Source organism: Schistocerca cancellata, chromosome 3 (assembly GCF_023864275.1).
Source record: "Schistocerca cancellata isolate TAMUIC-IGC-003103 chromosome 3, iqSchCanc2.1, whole genome shotgun sequence".
Taxonomy (NCBI): domain Eukaryota; kingdom Metazoa; phylum Arthropoda; class Insecta; order Orthoptera; family Acrididae; genus Schistocerca; species Schistocerca cancellata.
Window position 1 is genome coordinate 656,081,838 of NC_064628.1, and position 16,291 is coordinate 656,098,128.

At 40.9% G+C, this 16,291-nt stretch overlaps 1 protein-coding gene across 1 annotated transcript in view; it reads left to right on the forward strand.

The window, feature by feature from the left end:
* The window catches only part of LOC126176487 (anoctamin-7-like), a 272,929-nt gene that overhangs the window by 165,510 nt on the left and 91,128 nt on the right, over positions 1 to 16,291 (forward strand). Inside the window, exon 6 of the mRNA XM_049923641.1 lies at positions 13,153 to 13,321. Within this exon, the coding sequence (XP_049779598.1) occupies positions 13,153 to 13,321 (169 nt within the window). The remainder of the gene's footprint in view (positions 1 to 13,152; positions 13,322 to 16,291) is intronic.

A 16,291-nucleotide genomic window follows, 5' to 3' on the forward strand; every position in this document is an offset into this window, starting at 1 on the left:
TTTACTGAGATTGTTTGTGTGCACTGGTCTCAGATATTCCATTGCATTATTTACGGAACCTGACAACCCCATGCTATCAGTAACAGACACAAAATACTTGTTTAAATGGTTTGTAACACAACATGTGTTTGTTACCAGGGTTTCATTTATTTTTAGAGCTATTTGTTCCTCCTCATTTCTGGTCCTACCTGTCTCTGACTTAACTATATCCCATACTGTTTTTATTTTATTGCTGGATGTATTTATCTTCTTCTCATAATGCAGGTGTTTAGATTTCTGGATAACCTTCTTCAATGTTTTGCAGTAATTTTTGTAATGAGCTATAATGCTAGGATTAAAGGTATCCCTATGTATCAGATAGTTTTTCCTGTTTGTCTCACATGATATCTTTATCCCTTGTGTGATCAATGGTTTCTTATTAGACTTCTGCTTAGTTTGAGTTACCTTCAGGGGAAAACAATTTTCAAATAAGGTGCTAACTTTATTAATGAATGTTTTGTATTTTCCATTTGTGCCTTGGATGCTGTAAACATCCACCCAATTAATTTCTTTGAGCAGTCTCCTAAAATTCTCAGTTTTTGACTGTTTTATTGGCCTTCTGTACTCAGTTCTGATGTTTTACCCTGACAATTTTCAAAATTTAATGTTAGTTGTTGCATGTCATGGTCAGATAGCCCATTTACTACTGGTTTTATAATGTGGCTTAGTTGCCTAGAATTTTCTATAAATATATTATCAATGGCAGTCTTAGAACATTTGTATACCCTAGTTGGGAAATTTATGGTAGAAATTAAATTGAATGACAATGTAACTGATTTCAGTAACTGTTCACTGACAGTGTTTTTCAGGACATCTATATTAAAACCACCAGCAACCCCTAGTTCTTTGTTTTTTAATTTTAGATGAGATAATAAATCATCAAGACCGTTCATAAACAGATTGAAATTTCCTGAAGATGCTCTGTATATGGCTACTATTATAAAGGACCTATTATGAAATTCTGTCTCTGTTGCACATGCTTCTAAGTGCTGCTCTAAGCAAAATTTATTAATGTCAATATTCTTAAATGTAAAACCGTTTTTAACAAATGTGGCAACTCCTCTTTTTTCCATCTTTTGTCTACAGAAGTAGGAGGCTAACTTAAATTGTGTAAGGTTTAACATATCTATACCAGTGGTCACTTGATGTTCAGAGAGGCAGATTATAACAAATGGGTTCGATGACTCTAATTCATCAATGCACATAAGTAGTTTATTAATTTTACTTCTACATCTACTTCTACTTGTGACCCATTTCTCCTGCCTTTGCTTCAGTTTACTGGTTTTAGTGCGTTTTTCATAATATTTGAAAGAAATGTGGTTGCAATTATTAATGCAGTTGTCCAGGTTTGTGGCTACATTTGAAAATGACTCGTTTGACCAAACTATGTTACCTTTTAAAAATTTCATTGTTAGTAGCTGTGGCTTGATGACTGTAGCTGTGGCTTGATGACTGTAGCTGTGGCTTGATGACTGTAGCTGTGGCTTGATGACTGTAGCTGTGGCTTGATGACTGTAGCTGTGGCTTGATGACTGTAGCTGTGGCTTGATGACTGTAGCTGTGGCTTGATGACTGTAGCTGTGGCTTGATGACTGTAGCTGTGGCTTGATGACTGTAGCTGTGGCTTGATGACTGTAGCTGTGGCTTGATGACTGTAGCTGTGGCTTGATGACTGTAGCTGTGGCTTGATGACTGTAGCTGTGGCTTGATGACTGTAGCTGTGGCTTGATGACTGTAGCTGTGGTATCAAATTTCATTCAGTCACACTCCTTGATGACCATTATGTTGAAATACAAAAAAAAGAAAGTTTTAACATGTGGTGCTAAAGAAGAATATTGAAGATTAAATTGGTAGGTTGGGTAATTAATGAAAAGATGTTGAACCAAATTGGGAACAAAGAATTTTGTGGCACAACCTGATTTTAAAAAATTAATTGATTGGTAGGATACATCCTGAAGCATCAGAGATTTATCTATTTGTGATGGAGGGAATTGTGGAGGGTAAAAATTCTAGGAGGAAAGAGTGGTAGCCTGGTAATGTTAGGAAGTAGTACAGATTACTAAGACTCTAGGTTGAGGGAACCAACCTGTTGTGAAGATGGAGGGACACTCAGCTAAAGAGACAGGCATCAGAAAGAGTAGGTGGTCAAAATCCGTATGTTGCTGAGCAGTGTGCCAACTCTAGGCAAAATAAGATAGGAGGACAGAGTAAAAGAAATGGATGAAATATGAGGAAGAGAAATGTGAAGTGCAAAAATAGTGCAATTAAGGACTAGGAGAAAAGCAGAAAAGAACATTGGGGAAAGCTGAAAAGAAAATAAATAAACCAATAACACAAAAAATGAGAAAAAGATAAAGGGAAGAACAGGCATGCTTGTACAGAGATTAGGAGCATAGGATGTGTGAATAAGTTTCAGAGCCAGTTCAGATTCTGGTGCATAGGAAAACTAGTACCAGGTGAAAGTATTGTGTGGTGTAGCTGGCACTCAGGTCCTTGAGAGTCAAACTGTAGAGCACGCTCATTAACTGAGTGCTGGTTGTCTTCAAGGCAGACATGTTTTCTGTATCCACACATACATTTATTTATTTATTTATTTATTTATTTACTGAATAATTTTCTGTGCTATTATTTTTATCTTCATGTTTCCCCTGTCTGTCTATCTTTGGTTTCTCCCATCTCCTTTCCTGCTTTCCTCCCAGAAAATGCACAATTCATTTCACTTCCCTTTCATCTATCTCATACTCCATCCTTACCTTCTTGCTTCCTCAAGGCTTCCTGAAGAAGCAACTGACAGTTTCAAAAGCATCACTAGTTCTCTGCTGTGGACTGCTACTGCTAATCCTGGGGAGTTCAGTCTGAATACTTGTTTGATACAGCCCTCTTTGTAGGTCTGCCCTGTGCAAGTATCTTCATCTCTCCATAACTACAGCAATGTAGAGCTGTTTGAGCCTGTTTACAGACACAGTGCTTACCAGTTTACCATTAAAACCTACTTCAATCTCTGATGCCTCTCCTTTATCTCCTCTCATGCTCACAATAGCTGAGTCCCTTTCAACTCAGGGTCAGGGTGACCTGCCTCTCCTTTTTAACCTTCCTCTTTCCTACATAAAGAAGGAACTGACAGTTCCAGAAGCTAAAATAGTTTTTTCCTACTTTCTTATGAATATGTCACAAGAGGAGGTGGTATATTTCAAAAATGCCAGGTGATGCAGAGATTGCAGTTAGATTACATCATGATCAGGCAGTGTGTCTGAAATCCGATGCTGGATCATAAGGCATGCCCAGGAGCAGATATAAACCGAGATAAAAATTTAGTAGTGACAAAGAGCAGGATTAAGTTCAAGAGACTAGTCAGGATCAATCAGTGCTGAGGAAACGGAATGTGGAAGTACTAAGGCATGAAGAGGTACACTTTAAGATCTCTGAGACTATAGGTACTGCTATAAGGAATAGCTCAGTAGGCAGTTCAGTTGAAGAGGAATGGACATCTCAAGGAGGGCAATCAAAGATGTTGGTAAGAAAAACATGGGTATAAAGAAGGTAACTATGAAGAAACCACGAGTAACAGAAGAAATACTTAAAGTGATTGATGAAGGAAAGAAATACAAAAATATTCAAGGAAATTCAGGAATACTGAAATAAAAGTCACTTAGGAATTAAAAACTGTAAATAGAAAATGGATGAAAATTAAGGTGAACTGGCTGTGTGAAAAATGTGAAGAAATCGAAAAAGAAATTGTCAGGAGGACTGACTCAGCATATCGAAAAGCTGACACAACCTTCGGGGAAATTAAAAGCAAGGATGGTAACATTAAGAGTGCAATGAGAATTTCATTGTTAAATGCAGAGGAGAGGATTGATAAATGGAAAGAGTACATCAAAGCCCTCTATGAGGGGAAAGATGTGTCCAGTGATGTGACAGAAGAAGAAACAAGAGGCAGTATAGAAGAGAGGGGAATCCAGTATTAGAATCAGAATTTAAAAAAAGCTCCGGAAGACTTAAGATTCAGTAAGGGTTAGTTAACAGTCCATTAAAACTTCTAAATTCATTTGGGAAAGTGGCAACAAAATGGCTATTCACATTGGTGTGTACTATATATGAGTCTGGCGATATACCATCTGACTTTCAGAAAAACACCGTCCGCACAATTCCAAAGATTGAAAGAGCTGACAAGTGTGAGGATTATTGCACAATCTGCTTAACAGCTCGTACATTAAAGTTGCTGACAAGAATAATATGCAGAAGATAGAAAAGAAAATTGAGGATGTGCTGGATAATGACCAATTTGGCTTTAGGAAAGGTAAAGGCACCGGGAAGGCAGTTCTGACTTTGTGGCTACTAATCAAAACAAGACAAAAGAAAAATCAAAACACATTCATAGGATTTGACAACCTGGTAAAAGTGTTTGACAATGCAGAACGGGGCAAGATGTTTGAAATTCTGAGAAAAATAGGAGTGAACCATAGGAAAGGCAGGTAATATGCAGTATGTACAAAAGCCAAGAGGGAACAGTAAGAGTTGAAGGCTGAGGATGAAATACTCTGATTAAAAAGGGTGTAAGACATGGATGTGGTCTTTCGTCCCCACTGTTCAATCTATATGTTGAAGAATCAATGACCCAAAATAAAGGCATGTTTCAAGATTGGGATTAAAATTAAAGGTGAAAGAATATTGGTGATAAGATATGCTGATGACATTGCTATCCTCAGTGAAAGTGAAGAAGTATTACAGGATCTGCTGAATGGAATGATCAGTGTGATGAGTACAGAATATGAATTGAGAGTAAATTGAAGAAAGATGAAAGTAATGGGAGGAAGTAGAAATGAGAACAGTGAAACCTTAACATCAGGTTTGGTGTTCCATGAAATTAAGGAACTCTGCTTCCTAGGCAGCAAAATAAATTGGAGCGAAGAGGAAATAAAAAAGCAGGGTAGCACAGGCAAAAAGGGCTTCCTTGCCAAGAGAACTATACTAGTATCAAACATTGGCCTTAATTTGAGGAAAGAGTTTCTGAGAATGTATCTTTGGAGTGCAGCATTGTATGGTAGTAAAACATGGACTATGGGTAAACTGGAAAAGAAGAAAATTCAAGCATTTGAGGTGTGATGCTACAGAATAATGTTGAAAATTAGATGGACTGATAAAGTAAGGAATGAGGTGGTTCTCCAGAGAATTGGTGAAGAAAGGAATGTATGGAAAATAATGATAAGAAGGAAGGAAGAAAGTTGTCTGTTGACAGTTTCACCTCCTGAAGACAAGTTATGGCCAGACATTGTGTGTCCATAAAGTGAATTTTCATTTAATACAATTGTTGTTACTATTTCTTCTTTGCTTTCATTTTGGATCTCCCTTAGAAGGATGGCAAGATACAGTGTAAAAAAATTATTTATGAAGGAATGGTCTTTCTTAATTGATTGCCAAAGATACTGTTATCAAGAGAAAACTACTGGAGTGACAAGTGATGAGAGAAATGTGTAAGAATGTGTTTACAAATTAAGCAAAACAGTAAGATTAATGGCACATTACTATGAAAATTTTGGACAACGTTGAAAGCGTAGTACATGAATAAAGTTCTCACTAATAAATTTTTCAATGGTAAATGATGCTGTTCTCATAGAAATTAAGTTTATTTTTCTCTGTTCGCAGCATCATCACTTCAGAATATCACAGTTTCTCTTTATACTCTGACCTGCACAATGTAAATCCTTCAAGAGAGAGGACTAATGTTTTAAATGATGATGTGTTGATTTAGTTGGTACTGTTTTTATTTTACTATTGCATTTTCAGCAATTGTGCAGATTTCAAGTGTAAGATTTTGACATGTGGGTTGTTGATGAGCAGACATCCCAGTATGTTCACAACATCAATCTTCATATCAAAAAGCTTACACTTGAAAATGGCAAAATTGTAATACTGAAATATAAGCAGAAACAGCTAAAAGCAACATGACATTTAAAAATTCTATAGAAGCTACCGACCCATATTACAGGCAAAGTACAGGGTTAATTGTTTTGCACTCATCACTGTGTTAGCCACATCTATTCACAGCAAATATTCCTTAACTATATATTCCCATACCTCTGTAATCTCAGAAAACTTTAACTCTTCATTCTTCTCTCCTTCAGCAACCATAGGCAAGAATCACATCACTTGCAAGCATTTCAGAGCTGTTAGCACCAAATTGTAATATGCAGTCCTTATTTGCACATTAAAAAGAGCTGAGACTTCTTTTCTGTCAAATAAGCTTTCATATAATACTTGTGTCGGAAATGTGGCTAAAACCACATATATCCTATGTAAATGTTCGTCTCCTGGGTTACATGTTTCTTAGGGCTGATAGGCCAAACAATGTGATGGAAGTGTTGGTGCATATATAAGCATGTTGTTGACTCATAATGAAGAAAGACATGCAGAACTCATGATCATAGAAATAAATCTACATTGTCTCATAAAAATGCATGCACCAAACATTCACTTTCTTGTAAATATAATCACAATGAGAAAGACTGACATGCAAGAGTTATTAGTCCCAAAGAGATGCACTAAAGTTTAAGTCCAGCCTGTTGCAATTAAAACAGACAAATATCACAACATCCACTTCCTGGTCACGGTGCTGGAGACCACATCTATTTGGCAAAGAGGCTGCTAGTGAGTATGTCAATAGCTGGCAGCTACTGAAGGTGAAGCTCAACATGGATGGTGTCATTGTCATAGTGGCAGCTCCAGACGGAGATCTGCACCCACCACCCCCATAAGGTTGAATGCCACCTTGTGAAATTTGTGGGAATGTGACACAGTAAAGTAAGTATATAAGATGAGCTGAGATGAATGAGGAACCATTCCAGCAACAATACGGACTGCAAAAGTGGATATCCGCTGATAGATACGAGTTTGACAAAGGGCACACTGTTGTGGCTGAGAACCTGGGAACAAACACCTCAGAAGTAGTGAAGCTAGTCAGCTGTTTGCTTGCTACTGTAGTAAGCATCTATGGAAAGTGGTTCAAGGCTTTTGTAGTCAGCACCTGGCCCATGAAACTCACTTTGAGTGAGCTACTAGAGTATAGCCCAGGCACTGGCATAAATACTGCCTGGGTACCAGGATACTGCAGGTGCTGCTTTTGGTCATGTGGCCCATAGAGGAGTAGTAGCTCATGGGGCCAATGACCTCTGGTGGCAGTTGAGTTGCTGCCTGATGCCTGGGCAGAGTGCAACCATCCTTCCTATGTTGTCTGAAGAACTCTTCCCTGCAAGGTCTGTGCCTGCATATCCCAGGGTGTTGGTTCCTAGCTGAATAGGCACAAGTCTTCAGCACAGCATTCTCCCCTCCCCTCCCCTCCCATTGCTCTACTCCACCCCAAAGGGGAGGAGAGATGGTAGGACTTCTCAGTGTCTCTGCTGTGACTGGAATTGGTAGGTAGTTGAGGTCCACCTCCTTCAGTGTCAGTGTTGGTGCTAGTGTGGCTTGTGGAGCAGCTGACAGCCATTTCAGAGAGCTGGTCATGGCAGACAGGCTGGCAGTATCTGAGATGGGCATTGTGGAGGACCTCTGACTCTGCAGCAAAGGGTGATGAGGAACTAATGTACCCAGAAAGAACCACAAGAAGACCGCAATTGGTTAATGCGCTTACTGAAACACTGTGCTGTCACATTGACCATGACCCAGCTCAGAAGATTGGAAACAACTCTGGGAAACAAATACTGGCAGTCTTTGATGAATACAAGGGTCCATATACTTTCTTGGGGAGAGAGAGAGAGAGAGAGAGGTGGTAGCGACTGGACTGCCAAGAGGAGGGTGGGGCACTGGTGGGATGGGTGATACATAACTGCAACCAATGGGGACAGTTGTGGAGGGCTTCTGCTGGAGTTGAACCATCCTGGGAAGTGCAGTGATAAGAAACCAGAGAGCTTAAAGACCTCGTCCAAAGGGTGATGGCAGTGGAGCTCAGACAGCTGAAATTTAAATATACAGACAAAATGTTCAGCTAGACCATTATATGGAGGGTAGAAGGGCACAATATGTGTCAGTCCTATGCCATTTGCTTGACAGTAAGTGGAGAATTCTGTGGAAGCAAATTGAGGGCTGTTACCAGTGATAATAGTTTCTGGGAACCATTCAGCTGGAAAAAATGTAGTAGAGGATTTGAATGGTCTGCCCTGCGGATGTGGTAGACATGCATAAGACATAAGGGAAACCACTGTTAGCATCTATGGCAACTAACTGGGAGTAGCCCAGTAAGGGAACCGCAAAATCCGGGTGCAGCCTGGGCAAGGAGGCAGGAGTGTCTGACCAAGAAAAAATAATGTGGAGGGGTGGTCTGCTCGCTCTTGCAGGTGGAGCAGGAGGTAACCTGGGTGATAACTACATGCAAGCCCTGCCAGTTGACACATTGGCATGCCAGACACTTAGTGAGCACAGTGCCTCAGTGTCTGACATGGAACAGACACAAGTCCCACTGCTGAAGGCTGTCCAGAATCACGACCCTGTGGCTATTGTCCCTCTAGTGCAGGAGCACATCATTGAGGATGGAGAGCTCATTCTGGTGATACCAGTAAGATGAGACCTCAAAGTGTTATAGATGCTTGCCGGTCTGGCAGTCAATTGCATTGTGCTGGTGAAGTACCTTAAGGAGTACTGGATTCTCAACAGTGTGATGTGCAATGAGCTTGGCATCCAGTACAGTAGAAGGTTGCCCATGACTACCTTGGCAACATCAGTTGGAAGCAGACTTTGGGATCTGCATCAAAGGCAGACGCAAGAGATGATCAGCATTAGCGTCAGTTTGTTGAATGGTACTGAATGTTATAACTTGAAAGAAACAGTACCCACCACAGAAGTCTGAATGTTTCTTTTTTTTTTAATATTTGCAACATTCTGAAAAGAGGGAGTGAGGGCTTGTGGTCCATGAACACTGTCATGAAACTTTTTTATGCCAAATACGTTTGCTAGGGCTTCTTTTTTGATTCGATGTTACAGTGCGCAAAAAAGAGAATCTTGGGCACAAATACAGCTGGTCATTTCACCCTGTCAATCTCATGTGAAAGAGCCACCCCGAACCCATTGTCCAATGCATCAGCTGCCAAGATGAGGAGCTTGATGATTTCACATACAGTGAGGTGTGTGGGCTGGAGGAGGGCCTGTTTCAACCCCAAGAAGGCTTTCTTAAATGCCAGCAAACATTTTTGCATGGGAGTTAGTGTAATGGTTCTGCAATGGTTGCTGCATGCAAAATAAATTTATGGTTGTAATTGACCTGTCCCAATATTGATTTCAGCTGGCTTGTGTTGGTGGGGACTGTAAGTGTTTGCACCAGCTCAGAATACTGTGGGACAGATGAATGCCTTACTCACTAAAAATGTGACCCCAATACACTTGTTGAACAAAAAAGTGGTACTTGTCTTTACTGCATTTGAGGTTGATTGGTTGGAATGACTGTGAACAGTGGGGGGGGGGGGGGGGGGGGGGGGGGAGGCAATTGTTAGCTAAGTACTGTGTGTCCTTGCCTGTGATCTGAAAGTCATCTGAATAATTTGCCATATCTGGCATGCTGTGGGTGAAGTGCTTGAAGTGACACTGAAAACGGCTGGAGCACTAACGATGCTAAATGGATGTCTACTATAGTGCAACAGTCCAAAAAGGGGAACTGTCTGTGAGGCAGGTCATTGTGTCATCTGCTTTGGGAACAGGCTACATGTCTGTGTCAGACTGGGTATTAAATGTCATCTGGTAGTCTCCACATATGCACAATTTGCCGTTCGGTTTTTCTGTGAAGAGGATGGAGGTGGCCCATTGGCTCCTGGGAATGGGAGTGGTGATATCCTCATCTGCAACTGCTATAGCTCCAGCCCAAGTTTGTCTTTGAATGGGAAGGGAACATTTCAGGCCTTCAAGTATTTCATTGTGACTGATGGGAGAAGAGCCACATGTGCTTTGAAATCTTTACACCTGGGGAGCATTGAGTACTGAGTCAAACTTCAAAAAGAGGTCTTTTGGTTAGGCATTGTGCCCAGCAGTTTGATGCTGGGGGTTGAGTCATGGATTTCTAAGCCAAGAGCATTGAACAGATCTAGGCCCAAGAGACCGATGGCTCCAGGAGCATCGATGACCAAAATCCTGGATGTGAGGGTGGTCAAACAATTGTTGTGGATCCTGCTGGGTGACTGACAACTTGAGAGGATGCTAAAAGGCTCCAGGAATTGGGAAACATGTTTCTAAGGAAAAGCACTCCATCTTCAGGCCACAAGTGGCCCATCGGGACCATCCAACTGTCGTGTCATCCTCAGCTAAGGATGCGGATAGGAGGGGCGTATGGTCAGCACACAACTCTCTCGGTCGTTATGATGGTTTTCTTTGACCAGAGCCGTTACTATTCGGTTGAGTAGCTCCTCAATTGGCATCATGAGGTTGAGTGCACCCCGAAAAATACCAATAGCACATGGCGGCCCAGATGGTCACCCATCCAAGTGCCGGCCATGCCCAACTGCGCTTAACTTCGGTGATTTGACGGGAACCAGTGTATCCACTGTGGCAAGGCTGTTGCTTTCTAAGGAAGAGTTCTTCAATTTAAGGATCTCTGTGTGTAGTCCTTCATAAGGAGTGTTCACAGGAAACATATCCTGAACCAAGGAAACCGCATATGGTTGCTTACTCTGAATATTACTGCACTGGAAACAGCATTCATGAGAGAAACCTCAGGAGGCGGGCAATGCATTCACATTAACATTGTCCATTAAGTTTATGGCACCTGAAAAAACTTGGGTTAGGTTGCCACCTCATGCATCTGAGAGTATTCTAACAAACTGGACTTCAACCTGCCACAGGGCAGAGCATGGAGTTCCACTTCTGGTTTAAGTAGTTGCTGGAGGTGGTATGGCAAAAAGGTGTGCTGCTGAATATCACATGCAATGCTATGGGTTAAGTAGTAGTTCACCCATGGCTCAGCATTGTTGAACTGCTGGAAGGGTGGGGTGCTGTCCAGAAGGCCTTGACGATAGTCAATCTGAGAGGGGCAGTTGAACAGCTCTGGAGGTGACATGGAGATGGCAACCAGCTGCTCAGTCAGGAGTTTTTGGGTGTGCTGCATCTGTTGTAGCAGTAACACCACCTGGGCAGAGATATCTGCCAGTTTTGTCATACTGGAAGCAACGTGGTAGTAAGTGTACATGAAAGTCGAAGAAGACACGTCAAAGCAGACGTATACTTCATCACCAACTGACATCTGCCAAAGTCAGCACAGGAAAAATACCCATGTATGAAATGAATATGAAATTTATTGTAACACACAGAATCAATCTACTCTGAGAGGAGTTAGTGTGGAAGCAAGTCACTTCTTGAATGTTGAAAAGAACAACAACAATAACAATATCTAACAGCTGAAAGCCTGGAAATGTCACAGTATATTGCAGGTTCCCAAAGCCATTGTCCTGACACCTGAATAAGACACAGTCAAAGTCATAAAGCGATGCACAAAAGTTTAAGTCTGGCGTATTGCTGATGGAGCAACAAAGACAAATATTACAAAATCTAATTGCGCAATTGGTGCCTGGCCCAGAAAACTCACTTGGAGGGAAATCTTGCAGCTTAGCCCAGGTGCCGGCCTAAATCCTGGCCTGGCACCAGGATACTGCAGTTGCTACTTTTGATCTCCTGCCTGTGGAGAACAAAATGTCCATCGGGATAGTGATCTCTGGTGGCACTTACGTTGCCACTTACTGGCTGGACAGATTGTACTGATCCCTTGGGTGTCTGTCCCTTGTGAGGTCCATGTCCACATAATACATCTGTGTTGTTGGTTCCTGGCTGAGCAGGCATAAGGCCTCCACACAACAATATCAGATTATCCTTAATCAAGAACACCACAGATAGCTTAGTACCAGGCTTAAGATATATTTAATTTTTCTCTTGTGAATAGAACATGTCCCACTCCATGGAAAAGGAGCATAGTCTGACCTATCCCTAAGAATAAAACACCACAATCATCTAGTGATTACTGACTGATCACTCTGTACAAATTCTGCAATATACAGGGTGTTTATAAACAAATATTGGGGTTTTAATGCTTTATAATATTTATTACATTAAACTTACAGTTACAAATGATATGTCAAATGAAAGAGCAACTCAAACAGTTTTACCAAGAACCTTATAAATGTTCAATGTGAGCACCATTTGTCACACAGCACACATCAAGTATATAGCCGAGTTCTTCCCAAATGTTGATAAGTTGCTTTGCATGGCCTCCACGTTCACCCAACCTAAACGCCATGCAATTTTTTCCTTTGGGGCTTCAAGGATCGTGTGTACATGCCTCGACTACCAGCAGACCTCCCTGAATTAAGAAACCAGATTGAAGCAGCTGTTGCTACAATCGCTGAAGACACACTTATCAATGTTTGGGAGAAACTCAGTTTAGACTTGATGTGTGCCATGTGACAAATGGTGCTCACATTGAAAATTTATAAGGTTCTTGGTAAAACTAAGTTGCTCGTTCATTTGACATATCATTTATAACCACAAGTTTAATGTAATAAATATTATAAACTGTTAAAATCCTGATATTCATTTATAAACATCCTGCATTGTGTGTGACCAAATTACTGAATACTTACACAGATATCACTCATATGACAAATATCAGTTTGGCTTTTGTAAATAACATAACACTAATCCTGCATTAATTAAGGTAACTGAAGACCTAAAATATCCCATTATCAACTGTAAGGCAAAGTGTTTGATACCAGCTTTGACATACTGCTCAGAAATCTGAAACAGCTAAAATTTTCTTATAGTACACTGAAGTGATTTGAAAACTGCTAGAGGAAGAGACAGCATTGTGTTGTCTGTAGTTATGAATACTAAAAGCCTATGGAGGGAGTATTACATCTTCAATATGTTAATTATTATGTAAAATAAGTACTCCTTACATTATTTTTCTGATATATTATACATCCATGATGATTTTTCTCTGTATCCATGAGGATCATCTTATGTTTTACCTAAAAATAAAAATAAATAATAAATTCATAACATTACCAGTAACTCTTATGTCGATCATATTTTTCTGCAAACTTGTAGTACGACCAGGCTTTACAGATTTACAAAAATTGTTCCCAGGTTTCTTGGCAGTGATAATCATGATACATACTTTACCAATGTTCAGCGTAGTCGAATATTGTATGAGATCCTTTCAACAGCTATATTTGGCAAGAAGAAGAAAGGTGAAGTGGGCATTGAAAGGCTAGTGGAAGAAGGGGTCTTCTGCTCAGCATTTCCTCTACATGATGTAAGTATGGTTTCTACTTTAATCTTGTTAATTTGTTAGTTACATGTTCCACAGATAATTTGACTGATATTTGTATCAAAATGTTGTGGAATGTGTCAGCTTTCATAATATGTATACATAATTTACTTTTAACAGTAACAATCATACTATTTTTCAATACTGTTTCTTAGAGCTACACTTAAAACTAGGTCTTTAGGTCTTTTTTCTTTAATTTTCTTTTCACAGGCTACCAGTTCTTAAACAAAAATTGTCTATGGTATGGAAGGTGTTATTCAGAATAAATGATTATAGGTTAGATTTAAAACTTGCTTTGCTGTCTCAGACTTTTATGTTATTGGGCAAATGATGAATATATTGTGTTGATGTGTACTGAACTCCTTTCTGCTCCCTTGACAGCTTTAGTAATGGGTAATAAGTGTCATTTTTCAATTCTAATGTTGTAGGTCTGGTCATCATTCTTCTTCTCAAATTGTGATGGATTATTTATGACAAATTTCATTAGTGAAAGTACATCCAGGGTTTCAAAAGAAGACAGCAAGATTTCTCCCCCCTCTCTTTATGCTCCAGATCCTACAGAAGCCTGCTTTCCCTCCACACTCTGCCCTCCTCAACCTACGAAAGAGTAGGAGTAGACGTGTGGCTCTCAGGACAAGGCACCCCCCAGTGACCCTGGAGGCACCATCTCCCACTTCGCAACATGAGTCTGACCTGTTATTTATTGGTGTCACCCGATCCTTGTTGCCAACAGAGATGATGACCTGGTAGTGTGACTGGCTCCAGCCCATTTGCCTACCATTTGGATACCCACTCTATTCTTATTCTGTGGAACTGTAATGGATACTACTGGCACCCCCTAGAGTTGCAATCTCTTATTGCCTTTTACTTTTGTCATTCTCCGGGAATCTCATTTCACTGTCGGTTGCTCACTGACCCTTTGTGAAGTTCGTGCTTTGTTGGAACTGGGTTGATCCTATGAGGGGCTCTGGTGGCTTCTGCATGTTGGTATGTTCAGTCAACTTGGACTCTGTGGTCACTTTTGCAATTTATCCCTCCCTCCTGACAGGTCACCTACACCCGCTGTCCTAACTGCCCTCCTTCAGCAGCTTGCACTTCCCTTCCTTCTCCTTGGGGATTTTAGTGCCCATCACACTTTGTGGGACAGTGCTTTTTTGCCTAGTCAGGGGCTCCCAGGGACCAATTTCTTGCAGACCATGAGCTATGTCTTGTTAACGATGGTTCCCCTACTCATTTTAGTGCTGCATATGTCTCTTTCTCTGTTATTGGCCTTGCAGTCACTTCCCCTCCCTTCCCGTTCTTCCTTCCTTATACTGCTTACCACATGATGACCTCTTTGGTAGTGACCACTTCCTTTTCTCTCATTCCCTTCCCACCTCCCAATGGATAGGTTACTCCGCTGGGCTTCACATAGGATTGATTGGTCTCTATAAACCTCCCAGATCATGTTCACACATTCTTTGTCAGGTTGTATTGAAGAAGTCGTGTGTAATCTGTTCGATAAGGCAGTTCGCCCTGCCATTCCCCACTCGACAAGCCTCACTTGCCTGGAGTGTGGCTATTGCCACTGCCATCCATGATAGTCACTGCACATTGCAACATCTTAAGTAGCAGCCATTCTCTGTCAGTCTTATTACCTTTAAATTTCTTCATGTCAAAGCCCATTACTTATATATTTTTTGTGAAAGCCAGGATTGCTTGACTTTAAGACCTTTATTTAAATTACTAGTTTCAACAGGATCATGCTGTCAGCTTCAGATTGGCATTACACTTTGCGTACATGTTCACATACATGTGTCATCAACATTTTGAGACCAAAATGTCAACACAAAAAACACCACAGGTATGCAAAGTGTAATACCAATCTGAAGATGACAGCACGGTTCAGTCAAAATTAGTAATTGGAATGAAGGTCTTAAAATCAAGCGATCATAGCTGTCACAAAAAATACATATATAAACAGAGATCGCTCCAACAACACGTGTTGTGTTGGGAATGCTTTGTCTCCTCCCTAGGTTCTTCTGTCCCTTCATCATGGGTGTGTGGCCTACACTCTGAACCCTCCCAGATTGTCAGTGGCAGCCTTCCATTCCAGGATTACCCCTCCAGGTGGCTTTTGCACAGATCCATCAGTTCTTGTGGAACACTTTGCAGCCCATTTTGCAATGTCATCAGCATCAGCCACCTATCCAGCCACCTTCCTCATCCAGAAATGGGGCTGAAGCTCCCCACTTAATGTATTACCCCTTGTCAGATCGAATCCTACAATGAACCTTTTACTAAACGGGAACTTCTTTTGGCCCTCTCTTCTTTGCACATTTCAGACCAAGTCCATGCATAATCAAGTGCTTCAACACCTCAATCCTCATGACAATATCTCTTCCAGGTGTTTAACTGTATTTGGCTCTAAGGCATTTTTCCCTCTCAATGGAGAGACAGTATTGTGGTTCCTGTCCTTAAACCTGGCAAGAATCCATAATCCCTTGATATTTACTGTCTGATCAGCCTTCCCAAGGTCCCTTGCAAGTTACTAGAATGGATGGTTAGTCATCAGCTCAATTGGGTCTTCGTATCTCAGGACCTTTCATCTTCTTACCATTGCAGCTTTTGTGTGGGACCATCTCCAGTTGATCACCGACTTTGATTGGAAACCATAGTTCAGCAGGCCTTTTCTCAGCACCACCATCTTGATGCTGTTTACTTCAATCTTCGTAAGGCCTACAAAGCAGCTTGACACCATCACATCCTGCTTACGCTCCATGAATGGGGTCTTTGGGGGCCCTCTTCCTATTTTTATTTGCCAGTTCTTGTTCCACCGGTTGTTAAGAGCTCAGGTTGCCACCCTTCTTAACTCTCCACACACTCCATATTAAGTATCCTCCTTCTCATTGCTATTAATGGACTTGTGACCTCTGCCAGACCATTAGTCACCCCTGCTCTGTATATGAATGATTT